Source organism: Nuphar pumila, chromosome 15 (assembly GCF_984573655.1).
Source record: "Nuphar pumila chromosome 15, dmNupPumi1.hap1.1, whole genome shotgun sequence".
Taxonomy (NCBI): Eukaryota; Viridiplantae; Streptophyta; class Magnoliopsida; order Nymphaeales; family Nymphaeaceae; genus Nuphar; species Nuphar pumila.
The window spans coordinates 21,828,735-21,848,555 of record NC_143263.1 but is presented as its reverse complement, the minus strand read 5'-3'; the positions used below and the strand labels follow the sequence as shown (position 1 = coordinate 21,848,555).

Here is a 19,821-nt window from a genome sequence, read left to right as displayed (position 1 = left end):
GGGGGGGGCGGGAATAAGATAAAGAAGGTGGTGAAGAAAAAGAGAAGAAAAAAAAGAGAGATCCTTGCCTTCATCCCTTGATCATTCTTGCCCCAAAGCCACGAGCCATCTTGTTCCTCAAGATATGTTTTGTTTATTATTTGTGTGGTTTTGAGGCTTATGTTTTTAGCTGGATCGTTTTATCTGCAAACTTTGGTTGGATCCTTGACTTAGCGGGTAGTCCTCAGGTTACGCTCTTTCCAGCTCCCAATATGTGTTTGAGCTGCTCGAGTTTTGAGAGATACGCATTTCTTTTTTTGCAGCGTCTGTGAGTTTGTATACTACTTGAGGCCTTTTTCCTTCATTGAAACATTGTTTAGATGGTTGTTACCTTAAAAAAACTCTTGTATGAGATCAGAATTGAAAGAGAAGCATTTTTTGTTTAGAGCAAAATCCAGAGATACGTTAGTTGATAAACGGAGCTGGAAACTCTTATTTGTTTCTTTTCCGCGATTCCTTGGGTGTTAGTGCTGAAAACCAAAAAAGAGATTGATTCAAACGTGGTAACGTTGAGCTGTTCTTTTGTGTCTTAGGTGTTCAATCTCCTTTTTCTGGGTCAGAAGGTGTTCTTCTTTATCTTCTGTTGAACATATTTCTCCGATCTTAGTGGAAGAGTTTTAGAGAAGTACTTTGTGTAATTTCATCATACCAACTTTCTCATTTTTGTGCTTGTTTTGTCCAAAGTCTGATTTTAGTCACATTTCTTTCAAAGCTTGGTGTTTGGGGGATGAGCTTTTGGGCTGCAATGGGATTGCCTTCTCTAGTTTTTGGCTTGGTTTTTGGTTCTTTGTTGGTGGTTTCTGTTGATGGGATTGGCGCTAACTGGGGAACGCAGTCCTCCCACGCTTTGGCACCTGAGATTGTGGTGGGAATGTTGAAAGATAATGGGTTCAATAAAGTTAAAATGTTTGATGCAAACTCTAGAGCCTTGACTGCATTGGGTAACACTGGTATTGAGGTTATGGTTGGTATCCCGAATGACATGTTGACAACTCTTGCGAGCAGTGTAAACGCGGCTGAAAACTGGGTTGCCAAGAACGTCTCTTCTTTTATTTCCAAGAATGGTGTGAACATCAAGTGAGTATTACTGCTCACAGCTCCCTTTTTTGTTAATCTTCTTTCCGTTGTTTTTGTTGTTTTCATTCTCGTTGGTTCTATGAAAGCATTTTCTTTCCTCCTCTTTGTTCTCCACGGATAAGATGGTTGTATGATGGAAGTTTCTGAAATTTGATTCTCAATTATTCTGATTTTTGAGATTGTGCTTAGCCTTGATTCTACCAATTAGTGGAAGTTTTTTTTGTTTTTCAGAGACTGTTCTTAGTGTGCCGCACTACAAAAAATAAAACATTTTTTATGTACCCGCAGAGCATAACCGGAAGGTGCAATCAACAATGGCCAATCTGTTAAGAAAAAGAAGTATAAGTAGAAAGGGGAGAATTTGCATATATGAGGATCCATTTAGATCACATCTTATTTTGGATTTCTTTAGACACTAGATCTGAGACCCATAGTAGAACTAAGGTTTTCCATTTCCCTCTATAATTAGCGATGTAGATACTCTATAGGAAGGGTGGTTGAACGTTGAGGTATTTTCTTTAACTTTATTCAACTTAATTTATATTTTTCATTAGATCACAGTTTTCATAGTAGCATAGATCATCACATAGTTTCATGATCCCACTTTGGAGCTCCCCTGCATCAAAGTAGTACCAGAGCATAGATGTTAATCGTTTTCTTTTCAAAGCATCATTAATAAAAACACTGATTCATCCTAAGAAAGAAAGTGGGCTGTTGTTTGTCCAAATGGTTTCTTTTGGCCTCCAGATTGCAAGAATATCGTTCTCTCTTTGGACAGTGAATTTGATTGTAAAGTTGCATTTTTTTAACTGGTAGAATTTGTGATGCTATTGTTATTGTTAAGCGCCTGCTTGTGAATCTAAAATGTGTAGAACAATTATTAGCTGATAGTTTTGAGTTGGGTGAGCATCTATCATTTTTTTCCTAATGGTTTCTATCCTTTGTTGATTTTTTAGCCACTGCATCTTTTTAATTCAATGAAAAAGTCTTCTTTTGTATTTGTGCGTCAGGAGGTAGTTTGCTTCCAAGGCAAATCAATCAGTCATGACGATTGACTAGGGTTTGACTTCTCTTGTTAAAAACTCCTACATTGATCTCAACAAATTTGTGTTGGTCAATTGATTGTTCTGTTTCTCCGCGTGGTCAGGATCTAAGGGATTTGATATGGTCTCAAATGGCTTCCTGAGTAGAATCTAAAGGTTTTCAACACATGGGTTATCTTGTTTTTCTAGTTTATATTTATCTCCTTTAAATTTATTGCTTGTGTCTTGAGATTTAAAAATTTTCCTCAATAAGCTCTGTACATGTCCTGATTAGTTGGCAATCAATCTAAGTTTTTGTGTCATGTTGGCGGTTAGCTTCTCGAAGAAACCATTTGAAATTTTTTATTTTTTCCTTTTATTTGCTTAGCCTTTTCATCAGTTGACTATTCTTTGACTTTTCTCCCATCTTATGCATATCCAAATGTCAAGGATAGATAATCATTTCAAGACACAACGGAAGAAAATTGACATTTTTGTCTTTGTAACGTGTCAAGAACTGAATGTTTAGACCTTGCGTTTTCTTACAGCAGGCCTCTGTTGCTTCCTAGCTTTCTATGTATTTTTTGCCATTTCATTTTTTACTCTTTTCAATTTTAGATTTTGCTATGAAAATTGGCAATTGTTATCTTTTGCTTTCATCATCTGTGAGGGTCACAAAGATGTCACTGGTGCAGCTTGAAATTACTTAAACTTCAAAAAGATCGTTGCCTTTATGGTTATTATTTACCTCCTCAAGTTCTTGCAAGTTCTGTTGACGTCTAGAAGGTTCTGTAGTGCATCTTGGTAGTTATAAATTCTTGCTGCTTGGGATGCATGATTCTATATGTAGGATAAAGTGTTTGGGTTTCAAGTTTCTTTCAGGTAGGAGTGATATGTTTAGTAAGCCAAGGAGCTTATAGGCTTCATGTGGGCCCACTGTATGTAGACTCTAGAAAGTGACGGGGGACTCTATGCTTTTCTGCATTCAATGTGAAAATGACCATGATCTTGAGGAGGTTATTATTTACCTCTAGTTCTCGCGAGCCCTGTTGATGTCTAGAAGGTTCTGTAGTGCATCTTGGTAGTTATAAATTCTTGCTGCTTGGGATGCATGATTCTATATGTAGGATAACGTGTTTGGGTTTCAAGTTACTTTCAGGTAGGAGTGGTATGTTTAGTAAGCCAAGGAGCTTATAGGCTTCATGTGGGCCCACTGTATGTAGACTTTAGAAAGTGATAGGGATTCGATGCTTTTCTGCATTCCATGTGAAAATGACCATGATCTTGGAGGTCTCTCAATTCTTTAAAAGCTTCTGCTAACTTGGCTAAAATCAGAACTTAGTCTTCTAGTTTAATTTCTGAATGCTAATGGACTTGATTGAAGCTGGTTCAGTCAATGTTTTGTTTGGCATGATACATTAATTCTAACTCCTGTTTACTCCTATGTCATCTATGGAATCAAACCAGTTATCTGATTCTATATCTGTTAGAATTTGAAGTATAATTGTAACATATGCAGACTTATTTGGCATGATAAACTTTGTTGCATAAATTCTTGGAACCAATTTGTTGTTACATCCAAACTCTGGGCTTAAATTCAGATATGCGAAAATCTTATTGGAACGACTGAATTTGCATACTCATCTGAGTTTGCTCTTAAAGTATCCTTTTCTTATTGATGCTTGGTATTCTCATTATTTTTAATTGGCTTAGTAATGCTTTGAACTTGTTAAAATGCTTTATGGAGGAAATCATTATGTGATTCCTTCCCTAGAAACTAAACTGCCCCATGCTGGTCTTGTCTTGCCATTATGGTTGTTCATTTTCTATTCTGTTTATTTATCACTTGTTTGATATAACTTGGAAAGACAACGCGGTTTCCTCAATTATTTACCATTGTTTAGAGGAACCCTTCCAAACATTTTCTGACCCTCAATTTTCGATCGTTCTTGATAATTTTTGTTCATTTCATTTGCTCAGCATACTGGTTGCGTGGTGCATTAAGTTGCGAGTCTCGTTAACTTGTTGAAATTAATGGAAGCTTGCTGCTTGCATATAGACACAATTTGTGACAGGTAGCACTAGTATTTTGTAGTTCTGACATGATTTTTTAAATAGATATGTAGCTGTCGGAAATGAACCTTTCTTACAAACATACAATGGAAGCTTCCTTAGGGTCACTTTGCCTGCTCTTCAAAATGTTGAAAGTGCTCTTGTTAAGGCTGGTCTAGGCAACCAAGTAAAGGTCACAGTACCCCTCAACGCTGATGTTTATCAATCTTCAACTGCATACCCTTCCGGGGGTGACTTCCGCACAGATATCCGCGACCTCATGCTGACCATTGTGAAATTTCTCAGTGACAATGGATCCCCATTCACTGTCAACGTCTATCCCTTTATTAGCTTGTATAATGACCCAAATTTTCCGGTTGATTTTGCCTTCTTTGATGGCACTTCACCATTGAATGACAATGGAAAGATTTACACAAATGTCTTTGATGCTAATCACGATACGTTGATATGGGCACTCCAGAAGAATGGATTTGGCAGCTTACCAGTGATTGTTGGGGAAGTTGGCTGGCCTTCTGATGGTGAGAAGAATGCGAACATTCAGTATGCTCAGAGATTCAATCAAGGTTTCATGACTCGCGTTTCTGGTGGCCAGGGCACACCCATGAGAAGTGGACCTATTGATGCTTACTTGTTCAGTCTTATGGATGAGGATGAGAAGAGCATTCAACCAGGAAACTTTGAGAGACACTGGGGTATCTTCAACTATGATGGCACTGCAAAGTATGTGCTAAATTTGGGTCGAGGAACCAACACCCAGCTGATCCCTGCCAAAGGTGTCAAGTATCTGGCGAAGAAGTGGTGTGTGTTCTCACCAAAAGCAAACCTGACCGATATGAACGTTGCTGGTAGTGTGAGCTATGCATGTGCGTTGTCAGACTGCACCAGTCTTGGCTATGGCACATCTTGTAGCAATCTGGATGACCGTGGCAACATATCTTACGCTTTTAACATGTTTTATCAGAAAAACAATCAGGTACCAGTTGCTTGTGATTTCAATAAACTTGGGATGGTCACAACTACTGATCCATCAACAGGAACCTGCAAGTTTCAGATCATGATCGACCCAAGCTTGACACTTACTGGTGGGTGCAGGAGCAGGTGGCCCAGTCTGGTGGTGGTTCTGTGCGTGTCTATGTTGGTGTTCTCACTTTTGACATGTCTGTGATTATTGGTTGTTGATCTTACACGAATGTATTTATGGTTTGGTTCTATTAATTGGGGTTGCTAGACCACAAGCACAGCATACAAGCAAAGCCACTCGGTTCACATTGGCAGGATATTCCACATACACTCTCTCTGTCTCTGATTTTAAGCTGGTTGAGACATTAGACAATGTTTTTTTTATTGAGGCAAAGGAAGACGATTCATTAATGAAGCAGAACGCTGTCATACAATAGGTGGAACCGAGAAGATGACAAGAGTAAAAAAATTGAGGGTAACAAGAAAACAATTTCTTCAACCAAAGCAAGGGCTGGGTTCCCATTTATTTTCTAGAAATGACCTTATTATACTACAAAAATGATGCGTCTAAAAACAAAACTCACAATTTGTCAAAATCTACCAGATGACTAAAACGGCAAATGTTGAGCGATGAAATGGCCATTTTAACTTTTGCATGTGTGGACCTTTTGAGGATATTCAAATTTCTTTTGTGAGAGACTTTACTATTGATTTTTTATTCAAAAATTGAAATATTCTAGAGAAACAAAGAAGAAAACAAAGAAACCTTTCAAATGACATTTGAATCCTTAAAAAACGATGAATGATCGCTGAGATACAACCTTAACAATGTTTTGAAAAAAAGAAGATTAAAGGTGTTGCGCCTAGCTTGGTTATTTTATGCTGTTTTTGATCACCTGTATAAAAAATTAAGAAAAATAATAAAAATGGCATAGATTGATGTGTTAGTTTTTTAACGCTACAAAGATCGTCTTGATCTCATGAGCGATTTGAGAGAAATGTCTTTTGAAAGACAAACTTTTCAACTCTATTGCCTATGATTAAAAGGTAGATTCATACGATTTTTTTTGCGAACTTCACGAAATGTGCATGAAATATAGGTGGGAATGAAAAAACTCACATAAAATGTAGGCGAAAAATGACTAATATTTTGTAGGATGAAGAAGTTTGCATATATTTTATATGAGGATGAGTAAGTCCAAGTATATTTTATGCAAAGTTGAGGAAGTCATCTTATATTTTATGCGATGATAAGAAAGTCTGCATATATTTTATGTAAGGATGATGAAGTTCATATATATTTTATGTAAAGATGAGGAAGTTTGCATATATTTTATGTGAAGATGAGAAAGTTCACATATATTTTATATGAGGATGAGGAAGTCCTCATATATTTTATGCGAGGATGAGGAAGTCCTCGTATATTTTATGCGAGGATGAGGAAGTCCGTATATATTTTATGAGAGGATGAGAAAATCCACATATTTTATGAGGAAGACCTCATGAAGTCCACATAAAATATAATTAGACTTCTTTATTCTCGTATAAAATATAAGTGATATTCCACATCTTTGTCTATATTTTATGCAAATTTTCTCATCCTCGCAAATATTCACCATTTTTTTCTTACATTTTATGCGGACTTCGTGAGGTTAAAAAAAATTGTGCAAATTTATCATTTAGTCAGAGGATGTGATACAATCGAAAAGACTATCTTTCGATTGACATTTCTCCCATATTCATAATAAAAAACTCAAGCTTAAGTTCTCAAGTTAAAGTAACTGAATTTATTATTTATGCATCTTGATAATTTTTCAATTTTCTTCTCTCTTTCCTAATCTCTCTCTCTCTCCTCAACTATATAAACATGTATCTTCTTATCACATGTAGATATGGTAAAGGGATATGCAAATTTTGCTATTATTTCTATCTTATGTTTTTTTTTTCTTTTGTCACACGATTTTTGCCATATTCATGATTTGAGAAAAAAGTCATTAAAGATTCCAATGATTGTTTATTACCATGAAAGATTTCATTGATGTCATAGAGTCTTTACTTTTAAAGTATAGGCATACCACACCACGAATGTTTGATTTCAAATTTACCTAAGAAAAATCATGCTTCTCTCTAAATTGAAAGATTTTATAGAAATAATTGTGAAGGTGTTATTATGAAATGCCTTCTTAAAATCAATGTGGTTGTGAAAAGAATTAGATACTTATGAAATTTTTCAAAGTTCGTATAAAGTAATGAAAGGCAATTACAGAAAAGAGAAATTTTAGAAATCCGTACAACCATGATGAAACTATAGAAAAATGTCTAAGTAATTTGGACGGTTTGAAATTAGGTTTTTGAAATTGGATTCATTCAAGAAAAATTGGATGAATTTTTAATTGCAATTAGATTTTTAGAATTCGGATTCACTCTAAGATTTAAAGTAATTGGATGATTTTGATTCAATGAAATTAGATTTTTGAAATTGGATTCATTCAAGATTTAAAGCAATTCGGATGATTTTTTATTCAATGACAATTACATTTTTGAAATTTGAATTCACCCTAAGATTTGAAACAATTTGGATGATTTTGATTCAACAACCATTAGAATTTTTGAAACTCATATTCACTTCAAGATTTGAAGAAGATAGGATGATTGTGATCCTATAAAAATAAATTTGGTTTCACTCAATAGATTTAAAAAAAATCATGCGAGGGATGCTCAGTGTGCGTCCATTTGCATCAAGCATAGAAAGTGGTAGGCAATTACCACTTTCTCTCTCTCTCTCTCTCTCTCTATATATATATATATATATATATATAGAGAGAGAGAGAGAGAGAGAGAGAAAAGCCTGTAACAGTTTCATCCATTATTATCGGACAATTATTCGCCACTGATCGTGCATTGATCAGCAGCAAAACAATGTTTTTAAGCAAAAAATAACTTTTACCAGCGGTCTTGACCACCGCTAAAAGCCATTTTCACCCGTCATTAGCGGACGTGACAGCCGCTAATGGCCCAAAATCTTGCAAAATCGATGAATGAATGACGGAAAGGCCTTCCACTATTTTAGGCTTTCTTATATATATATATAGTCTTAGCTACCCTCGATTTATAAAGTTCAGATTCAGGTCGTATGTGGTCAATACCATATCCCACAAATCAAATTTTGGCTAAAAGGATTTGGATTTAGATTCAGACATGGATGGTGAAAGATTTGGATTTTGACATGAGTTTTTTACATGTAATCAGATTCAGATATCTCTCAAATCTGGATATATCCACATCTTATTATAAACCGATATGGTATTGGCTTATCAAATCTAATTAAATAAAGTTGGATAGGGCTGTATATCCGATAAAATCTGATCCATTGACATCCCTACTTTTCTTAAAAAAATAACTCATTCCACCATTTTTTTTATGGATCTACTAATATGATTTATATGATTTGTTTAGTCGAAAACCTGCTTTAAATTGACTGACCCCATTGTATAAGTAGAACTTTTAAAGGCGTCAAAATTCAATGGTCCACAATGAAAAAAGTTTCAGCATTGAGAAAACCATGTTCTTGCATCAAAACTACTCAATTAAAAGTGAATTCCCCAATAAAATGACCATTCCATACACGTGCGATGAGACAAAACTCACGCCAACGAGGTTTAGCTAGAGAATACGGTACCCATTGGGGTAAGGAACCCCTTAGCTGCAACTCAGTGGGAAATTGTTTTGATCGAATGGATGTGTTCAGCTTGGTCAAAATAGTAGGAATTGACTCTAGCTTAGATCGAATGGATGTGGATACATTGTAGGCCATTGATTTTTTAACCCCTGCAAAATTTTACGAACAAGCTAAAATAACATGATCCAAGCACCGATTTCTACTAAACATGTAGATCATATCTGGAGGGTCAGATATGTAAAAAATTATCAAAAAATTATAAATATTACAGTTTTTATTAGGGATATATTTTACCCATGTTGGTAACAAACGTTTAAGTATTTTGACTCAATTTGACCACAATATGTGTTCAGCATAATTTGTTTACCAAGGATCAAACCTTGGATCATTGTGATTTTGATCTAAAAATATGATTTTTCGAGTAGTGAAATTTTAGGGCATTGATTTTTGAAGCCTTTGGAAACCTGCTTACCTTTTACATTCACATGATTCAAAACTCATTTTCTATTAAAAAGAGCATTATAGAGCACATGCATCAGGTCCAATTTACAAAAAGGAGGGTCTAAACATTATCAACAGAAGGTATATAGTCCACAGTTTCGTGCCTTCAATAGCACCAAATATTAACCTATATATAAATAAAATGATAAGGTGATATAGGATAAACTACACCCACCTATTAAAAACCACCAATTTTCATAATTCTTGAGGTTTTTGTTGATCAAACCTTATAGATATGATCAAAATGATGTTTTTTAGTAGAAAACGAGGAATGGAACATGTACATGCATGTTTTTTAAGATCTTCAAAAACTCAGTAGCCCACAATGTACCAAAATTTTTAAATTAAAATTCCTATTTTTAACTTAAAATTCCTATTTTTAACTTAAAATTCCTATTTTTATGCTCAAAAAACACGATTCCTATCAAACAAACTATGCTGAATACAAGCATGCACCAATAGAAATTCGATTTTAGAATATTTTTGAATGATTAGTTAGAAAAAACTCATTTTCTAGAAAATGTTACAAGTAGCAACCACCACCTTGAGGACTTGTTTTTAAAATTGAAGAGCCAGGTAATGTAATCATTTTCTTGTGATTCAGGGATTACATCCAACCAAAGCTTAATAGTATAGTTCATCAAAAGATGGATGATTGTAGCACCACCGTAGTGATGTCAAGGATTGGATCTGGGCCAAATATCTGGCCGAAATTGAATCTTAGTAGATCATGGATTCAGTAAATCAATTACCATCCGATTAATAAAAAAATTTGAATTTTGGCATGAAGCTTTGCATCTGAAATTTGAATCTGAATCGGAAGGTAATCTTATGCGACCTAATTACAATAACGTATATCCGATTAGCAAATTGAATCGGATTTCATATTACCTTTTTTCCATCCGGCCCTAAAACCAAACTTGAGTTCAATTAGAGAAAATCCAATCAGATTGGGTTGGATATATAATTTCTAGCTAGACCTGAATCAAGTCCAACACCCAAGTGCATGGGACTATCTGGAGACGGGTGGCGTTAACAAGTTGCTAAGGATCTCTTGCACAAAGAGTGATTCTTGGTATCTGTTAGGGGTATTTGAATAAAAAAATTGAAATTTAGATCGTAAACACATAGATGATGCCTCCCGTTATGCTTTACATGCACCACTATAAACAAGCGGACCAAACGGCCCACACATAAGGAACCTCATTTTCAGTTACCAACCGTCCCACATTTTCACGTATAAAGAAAGGTTTTATACAATTGTCATCTATAAATATCATACATTCCAACATTTCCTCATCCTGTTTCTTCTTATTACAGTGGTAATCATCTTCATTTCTAATGCATCTCTTTTAGAATGGCTTAAAGAGTAGTACTTAGCAAAATGGCAAGAGAGCAAGTAATGCTCTCGAAGGAAATCATAAACCAAGGCATCAAGGGCTCCGGCCCCAATGCGGGATCTCCGAGCTTTTCAGTCAGGGTCCGGCGATGGATGCCGGATTTCTTGCAGTCGATCAACCTTAAGTATGTTAAGCTTGGTTACCATTATCTCATAAGTCGTGGAGTTTATCTCTCAAGCGTTCCAATGCTTTTTGTGGTCTTGAGTGTGGAGATTGGGAAACTAGCTAGGGATGATAACACATGGAGTATGTTTGACATGGAGATCCTGGTCTTTGTGCTGGTGTTTCTGGCCTTGGTTGTGTTTGTGTACCTTGAATTGTGCCCAAGGTCGACTTATCTAGTGGACTATGCTTGTTGCCGTCCACCGGATGAATTCAAGGTATGCCCTCCTTTTCTTGTTTGTATCAGTCTTTATTTCTCTGTTCTTGTGCTACACCATGCATGGAGGAAATTGGTATTGCTCAACTCTCTCTCTCTCTCTCTCTCTCTCCTCACAAAGAGAGGATCTAGAGTTCAGACCGAGCGCTTTGCAAGGTAAAGGACCGGGAACTAGGTGTAGGATGTGGCAATCAGTGATTGGGCCAAGTACCTTTGCAAAGTATTCAGCCCATAACTGCAAGTGCAAGAACACAAGCATGCGCATAATAAACACATGATGATACAGGATCTATGTGATTACACTAACCTATGAAAGAGGCAAAAATGAAAATATTGCAGGTGTTTATGTAATAAACATATATGTTAGTGGAAGTGCGCACACACACACGCACACACCAATTCCTTTCTCCACTTAATGATAGTCCTAGCCATAGTGACAATTATCGTGATATTTGAAAATAACATTAAAAAATGCAATATTTTGGCTGCCGTTTCAAATGAACAAATATTTTATTTTTTTAAAACATTGTGATTCTTTGATCGGATTTACCATTACATAGGGCTATATTGAAGGGCCGGGAACAATATATATTTTTATTTTTAGTTCCATTTATAATTACAGTTTTTCAATTTTAATTAATTTATTTCTTTTGAAATTTTGCCGATCAAAATGCAAGGAAAACAAAAGTTTTCAATCTCTCTGGAGAATTGACTGCAGTTATTTTATGAGGATATACTAACTTATGGAATGGACATGATTAATGAACACACATTGAAGGTGTCCAAGCAAGAATTCATGGAGCTAGCGAAGAAATCCGGTAACTTTGATGATGCCAACCTTGAATTCCTTCAGCGGGCCCTCAAGAAATCCGGCATCGGAGACGAGTCCTACCTACCGAGGTGCGTGATCTCGTCGCCTTCCCCATCTGTGACCATCGAACAAGCTCGTGAAGAAGCGGCCCTGCTCATGTTTGGAGCAGTTGATAGCCTTCTCTCCAGCACCAAGATCCGCACGAAAGAGATCAGCTGTGTCATTGTCAACTGTGGTGTCTTCAACGTCACACCTTCCCTCTCATCCATGCTTGTTAACCATTACAAGCTAAGGTCTGACATACAGAGCTACAACCTGGGTGGTATGGGCTGTGCTGCTGGTGCCATCGCCATCGACCTTGCGCGCAACCTCCTTGCTTCACGCTCTGGTACCTATGCCCTTGTCATTAGCACTGAGATAGTGACTGCAACTTGGTACGTATATATAGAGAGAGATAAATAGAGAGAGAGAGAACTGAACATATTATGCCTCATTTCTCGTTTTGTCCCATAGCTTTTAAGTGTTTTATGATAGATCTAAACCTGAACTGTTAAATGTGATTAGCATGCTCGATTTAGTGAGAATCAACTCTTAAATCGTGTTTTTTCATGTTTTTTTTAGCTAAGAAAAACTGGTAACTTCATAGCCATTGATTTTGTGTAACCGGAAAAACTTGTATACAGGTCAGATTTTGGCGATCTAAAAGCCGGTTCCCACTAAACAAAATCTATAAATCACATCTATGGTGCTAAACATGAAACAAAATACTTAAAACTATGATTTTTAAAAGGCCTAATGAGACCTAACCATAAAGGGGGCTAATGAACGCATTATATATGAGCATGCTAAACACATTTAACGGTTCAAATCTATCATAAAACACTTAAAACGTGAGGCCTAATATGTTTCAGTTCTTATATATATATATACCAATTAATTATGAATCTTTGACAAATCGGTTTCACTCATCCCTATATTCATATCTTTCCTTGGGATTTCATTGATGCAAGTTGTTTTGATCAAATGGACTGGATAGATGTGATTTACATCATTCATTTAGTGAATAATGGAATTTAAATCATCAAAATTAGGCTTGTGTGCAACTCAAGAATCAATGGTTGACAACAAACCCAAATTTATGATTTAAAACATCATTTTTTTAAGTCAAAAACATACTATGCAAATGTCGATTCTTATTAAATTGACCATGCTGAATCCATCTGTATAGTCAGATTTGATCAATGCACCTTGCGTCTGAAGATTTAAGAAGGGTATGAAGATGGGGGATGACATGAGTGGAACCGGTCATCTTTTTGGGCCTACTTGTTTGCACAATAAACGGTACAGCACAATGATGGGGGATTTGGCACATGACCCCATCCACTCTTGTGACACGTGTATGTTTGGAAAGTTTGATTGAAACTGAAGTTAGATAAAGTTTAATATATATATATATGAAACCTGGAACTGCCGCCAATCCAAATACTATCCCAAAATTTGGCGATTAAAGGTAACGCTGTCTTACAAGTTGGGATACCTGCGTAGATTTGAGTGGCAAACATCATACCTAAATAAATCTCTAAACGTGAGCTATGTACATTTAAGTTGATATGACGGGTCCACTCTCTTGGGGGTTTACCATTATTGAGGCCTTGCTTGCCCCGGTGAGCTCCTCGCATAACCAGAGAGAGAGAGAGAGAGAGAGAGAGAGAGAGAGAGATGATGGGTTACCACAATACTTACTTTCTCTACAGTTTGCAATGTATGACTCGCACCATTTAAACCAGACTGTGGTTCAAATAGCAATCCTACCTCAGTGTTCGGTTTCTTGATTTACTGGGAACTATCAATATTTACAATCAACATTAATGGTGTCTTTTAGTGTGTATAGATAGCGTTACAGCTATGAAATACCTTAGGTTGCATTTGGCATAACTTGAGACGGAGCAAGTTCACGAACTTGGCACAGCAGAATAAGCATTTGCATGAATTCTTGAACCTTTGGTCTCGTTTCATCAATCACATTCTTCTTTTGGTTTCTTCAAAACTCGTTCTTTATTCAAGGACAATTTAACAAAATTATGAAGAACCGTTTTTTCTTTTGGGCAAATTCAAATGGCAAGTTGCATGATTCCTTTTGTGCAAGAAGGTCTTTACTTAATTACACATGAATATTCTTTAATTTGTTTTTCACATATATAATATCCCTCATCAGGTATGGTGGTAGAGATGTTACGATGCTCCTTCCTAATTGCTTCTTTCGGATGGGCGCCGCTGCTCTGCTGCTTACAAACCGTTGGTTTTATCGTTGGCGAGGAGGCAAGTATGAGCTCAAGCAACTTGTGTGCACCCAGAAGGCGACGGGCGACGAATATGATAGCCTCCACTGCGTCATGCAAAAGGAGGATGACCAAAGGAAGAAGGGACTTGTTGTGGCAAGAGACGGTATCGAGGTCGGCGGGCACGTGCTTAAGGACCACATCACGACGCTCGGTCCGCTCGTGCTGCCGGTCTCTGAGCAACTGCACTTCTTCTCAAAGTTGCTCTTGAGGAATCCGGGGGAGGCCAAGCCATACATCCCAGACTTCAAGTTAGCCTTCGAGCATGTGTGCATCCTGGCATGTAGCAGGGTAGTGCTAGAAGAGATTCAAAAGAACTTGGAGCTCACTGACGAGTATATGGAAGCATCCAAGATGACACTGCATAGGTTTGGCAACACATCAAGTAGTAGTGTGTGGTATGAGCTAGCTTACTTGGAAGCTAAGGGGAGGATAAAGAAAGGAGACAGAGTGTGGCAAATTGCATTTGGGTCAGGCTTCAAGTGCAATAGTGTGGTTTGGACGGCACTGAGAAACGTAAGCAAGGATGAGAAGAACCCTTGGATAAACTGCATTGAAGAGTACCCTAAGTTGGTATGAACATGAGAAACTTGGAAGAATGCACCATGGATTCGGTTCATCTTAATCTGCATCATGAGTCTCCTTTATCTTGTAACACGAATTTTCCTTAATTAAGTCACTTTTTGCTTTTTGATGCTTCTTGAAAAGATTTCTTCCCATTCTCTGGTTTAGTGTTTCAGCTCAGATGTGAAAATGGGAGATATCTCACAAACATGGCTGATATTTTGAGGGGCAATAAAATTGTCATTTCAAAATATCTCCTTTTTAATTACATCGTGACGTGATTTTAGCAGTACACATTTCTTATTTTGTTTACATTTCATTTGCTGAGAAAATCCCGGTATGGAAATTGTGATTATGGGCAAGGGCTCAGGTGTGGGCATGCTTATGGATCTGACCAGAAATGGTGTAAGCCAAGCCCATTGACCAGGGGATTGGATCAAATTTGCCCTGACATGAGCCATAATCTGACCATAAGATTCGAGTCATTGACCTTCTGTTGGCACCCAAAATTTTCTGGGCTCCCAACCAATACACATGTTGACCTCGATGACTCATTAGAAATATGGTTGTTTGTGCTTAAGTATTTTCATCTCAACGAACAAAATACTTCATTGAAAGAACTCTTTGTACTAACTTGACAAGCAATTCCGGGCATAATTCTATAAAAAATATTTCAAAAGTTGAGAGAGACTTTTCCATAAAACCCTACAAGAAGCTCAAGCATATATATTTCAACATGTTTTGGAAACTCTTTAACCAAAAATTAGTTATTTTTTTATGTTTGGGCCACAAAATAACATCCTCCAAATATTTTCATAAAAAATCAATGGTTTCAAGCTTTTCAACCAAACAAAAAAGCATTTCGATCAAAGTAAAAAGTTACAAAGAAAACAAGTTCATTTTATGAAAAACTATTTGGAATGTATATAGAGCGTACTTCAAGTGAAATTTTACTAACTAAATGAGTGATTTTGAACTTACACTGAAAAATATTATAGAGGAGGATGTCAGTTTATAAACACACCAAAGCCCAAATCAATTTGAGAAAAAAAAGCCAAAAATACCAAACCCTATTAAGTGCCATAAGGCACTTACCGGCATGTAGCAGCAAGACTGATACTTGCCGCCATACCTATCAGCAAGTACCACACATGTCAACAGATATATGGCCACAAGTGTGTTTTTTTCTTATTTTGAGCCTAAGCCTTGTGTGTGCTTTAAGGAGGCGCTCCCAAGCCTATAAATATCCTTAATCTCTCTCTCATTTGCTTCCATCTTCAATTTTTTTAATCTCTCAGTATTTCTTGTGAGCATTCTTCATGGTTTTTAGAGGTTTGGGGGGGATTTCAATCCCTTGGGTCTTCAAACCTCTCTTTTTATTTTTATCTTTTGTCCCGAAGTTCCACCCAAAGCTCGGATCAAGCTAACCTATGCAACCTTCGCATCTTGGGAGGGGGCCCTGAGGTAAACAGTAAACTCTTTTAATTTTCATTAAAGTTATATTCAATTTTCTTGCTTTCTTGTATTTCTTTTTTCCAAGATTTAGCTTTTTTGGGATTCTTTTTTCCAAGAAACCATCTTTATTGGAATCTTGGTTCCAAGAAAACACTTTTCTTGGAATCTTTATTCCAAGATAATTACCTTTCTTGTGGGAAAGCTCCATTTCCCGCAATGAATTCTTCGATTAGAGTCTAGAAACTCTATCAAAATCCCATTGGACAGATTCCAAGACATAGTCATGTTGGTGGATCGCCATCAAGGAGCCAGGGTTTCTCCAAAATTCGAGTAAGTTTTTTCTCCTATACCTTTGTTCATTTCTTGCATTTTCTTTAAATTCCTGATTCTTTCTTACCTTCCTTGCTTTATTTTTCTTGAGATATTTTACTGTTTGCATACTCCTAATCCACACATGCATTCTTGATTCTTGTGTCTTACTCGGGTGGGACCACAACATGCACTCTCACACTAGCTGGCCAGCCTAGGGGACATCATCTTGGGTATCTTTGTAATTCTTATACTTTCTTTGAGTTTTTTGTATTTAGCTAAGAACCGAGTGACATGAGTGAAATATTGCAATGTACCAAGGGTGGTTTTGGTAGAGAAGGGTCAACCAAAGTGGTGTAATTCACTATATGCCTGTATTTGACAAATTGGAGATAAGTTCGTTGTGAATTCTCTAGTGAAGGTTTTCTTTCCTCTAAAACAGTTGGCTCTAGTTGGTTAGGCCTCTAACTTTTGAAGATTCTCTTTCTAACACCCTAACCACCCCCAAACCACTTTAAATACCCAAGTAGCAAACTCAAACCACCCAACTCCCTCACAAGCCTCCCTCCTAGATGATCTCCACTCTCTCCCTCTAGCTTAGCTCCTTTCCTCTTTTATCTTTCCCTCCCAATTATATTTTGAATTCTCCACCAACCAAGAATCCTTAAGTGAATGCAAGATTTGGTATCAAAGCAAAAAGATCCAGCTGCCATTTTTCAAACATTCATCATGAACTTAGAACGATAGAGCAGTTCTACTCACAAAAAGGAGCTCACCCTACTAGTTCTTGAAAATTTGGCCAACCAAGAAGCCAACTCACATAAAGAAAATAACACAGACCCCATTATCGTGAAGATCATCTCCGTAGAAGTGTTGAGAATAGGTGAGTTACATCTGAAACTCATCTTGAGAAGAACTTGGAGTTAGAGTCGTTTTTTGTTGAATTCTACATGTAGATCACTCTTTTTTTTTAGAGGAAACACTCGAGACTTTGCCCTGAAATCTATTAATAATAATAAAGAACTTTACAAATGATCATCCCAAGGATGGGAATAAATCATGACTACGTAATAGTAGAAAAATGTAGCACATAGCCAAAGAGGGGCCTATGCAAGAAACTATCCTAATACTAAAATAGGATGCAAATTGAATAAGTTCACGTTGCCTCCCACGCCCTTCCAGGATCGTAGAAAGAGAAGCACACCATCTGCACCCTTCAGACAACTGTCCATAAGTTGTTGATAGCAGCAAGCTTGAGTTTTTTGAGTCCAATAATAAGAAATTCATGGGGGAATAAACAACATGGACCACCATAAAAAACGAACCATAAAACGTAGAAGCAACGTTCACAACATAGTAACTCAGGTCTGCCAATAGAGGAGATTGTCCCATGGGTCCGCCTGAAGCGAAGACTCTTATCCTTGGCGTCAATTCTGAAGGCCAAGGGTGAGCCATAAAACCTTGCCACACACTACGGATAACCTGGTCCTCAGAATACTCCTTATTCTCGTGAAGCACATTGTTTCTTATATGCCACAGTTTCCATACCACAATGTGGAAAATCGAATCCCAGCATCTCTGAACCCAAGCCTGTTCAAACTTGATAGACGCCCACCATGAAAGTTCTGCAATAACATTTGAGTGTGAAATTCATCTTTTGCCAAATCTACTACAAATATCATGCAACACAGCTTGTGAAACATGACAAGAAAAGAAAAGATGGAGATGATCATCCTCCTTGCAACACAAGAAACACAGGTTGTTGAAGATCATTCCAAACCGTTTCAACCTGTCTTGGGTCAGCAATCTATGAGAACAAGCCAGATAAACAACCCAACATGCTTTAGGCAAGACACCCTTACGTCACACATGATCATACCATGAATTATGAGGAGCATCCTTACGAACTGAATTCCAAATAAACTTACGGGAGACATCATCTCCTTTTAAACGGCCATTTCACAAGATAGTGTCTCGGCCATCCGTAACAGTATAAGAAAGCACGTTGTTCCACACATTACCAAGAAAAGAAAAAGGAGAATCAGATGTCTAAAATATACGCAAACCCTCAACCAACGTCAATGATTTATATCGTCCCAACCTTGATTTTTCATCATGATCAAGGTAAGAAACCAGAGGTGCATCGTGTAAGTTTTATAAAATAGATTTTTAAAAGATATTTTTGATAAAAATATTTTGTGAAAGCTAGACACCAAATAATAAAAACCGGTTCACATTAGGATGAGATCTGGGTCGAACTCAGGGAACGGGAGAAAAAACTTTGTATTCTTCATAATGACAAGCTTTATTGCCTTTAAAATAAAAATAAATAAAAATAACTAACTATTACAATATGTTACCCTCTTGCAAAGGGCTCAAAAGGAATAATAAATGGTTTTATTACAAACCCAAAATAATGGATTAAATAACCCTAATCTAAAAGAAAAAAAAAGTTTTCAGTTGCTTGAGCTTTAGTCCATTTTATCTTCATTGCTTCCTATTGAATGCTTCAGTTAAACCAGTAGGCTACCAGTATTTACCTGAGGCCTCTTTTAAGGGCTTGAAGGGCCTTTTGAGGAGACCTTTTAGGAACCTCATAGGGCTCTTCAAGAGTACTTTTGAGGGCCTATCGCACGTTCGATCGCTTCCTTGTAAAACAAAAATACAAAATGAGCATAACCAAGCAAAGAAATAATACCAAAATCTAATATTTCAAGCAAGAAAAGCAAAAAACTAATCTAACAAACTTGTAACAATTAACTAACATGTAACAAAATAAGAACTAAATAACAACTATGTAACAAACTAACTAACTAGAAACAAATATAAAACTACTAACCAATCTTGAAATAAACTAAAACAACTAACTACTTTTGATTCAAGAAAAATAAAAAATGTGAACTTAACCACTACTAATTAAAACTATGAAGTAAATGAATCTAATTTAATTGATTAAACTAAGAACACACGATTTTGATAAAATTGATTGCCTAATACTAAACTACATAAATGACTAATTAATAACTAAAGAAGGTGCAACTTAGAATATGCTTAACTAATTGCAACAAGAAAAAAAATTATTCTAAAGTAAATATTCACCCGGTTGGACTAACTATACTAGGAACAAAATAACCAATGACCGACTAATGATAGTGTAAAACATGAGTTGCATTAAAACATATTATTCATGAACCAGTTCAAACTTTAAACTAT

The 19,821-nt window shown here is 36.5% G+C and overlaps 1 protein-coding gene and 1 pseudogene across 1 annotated transcript; both read left to right on the top strand.

Moving 5' to 3' along the window:
- On the top strand, nucleotides 1-5,443 carry LOC149814770 (glucan endo-1,3-beta-glucosidase 6-like). The gene is made up of 2 exons (XM_089989234.1): nucleotides 1-1,116; nucleotides 4,257-5,443. Exons 1-2 carry the CDS (start codon nucleotides 767-769, stop codon nucleotides 5,374-5,376), a joined length of 1,470 nt encoding a protein of 489 aa, XP_089845360.1. The 5' UTR covers nucleotides 1-766; the 3' UTR covers nucleotides 5,377-5,443.
- Nucleotides 5,444-10,726: 5,283 nt separating this feature from the next.
- On the top strand, nucleotides 10,727-14,859 carry LOC149814769 (3-ketoacyl-CoA synthase 10 pseudogene; annotated as a pseudogene).
- Nucleotides 14,860-19,821: the final 4,962 nt, after the last annotated feature.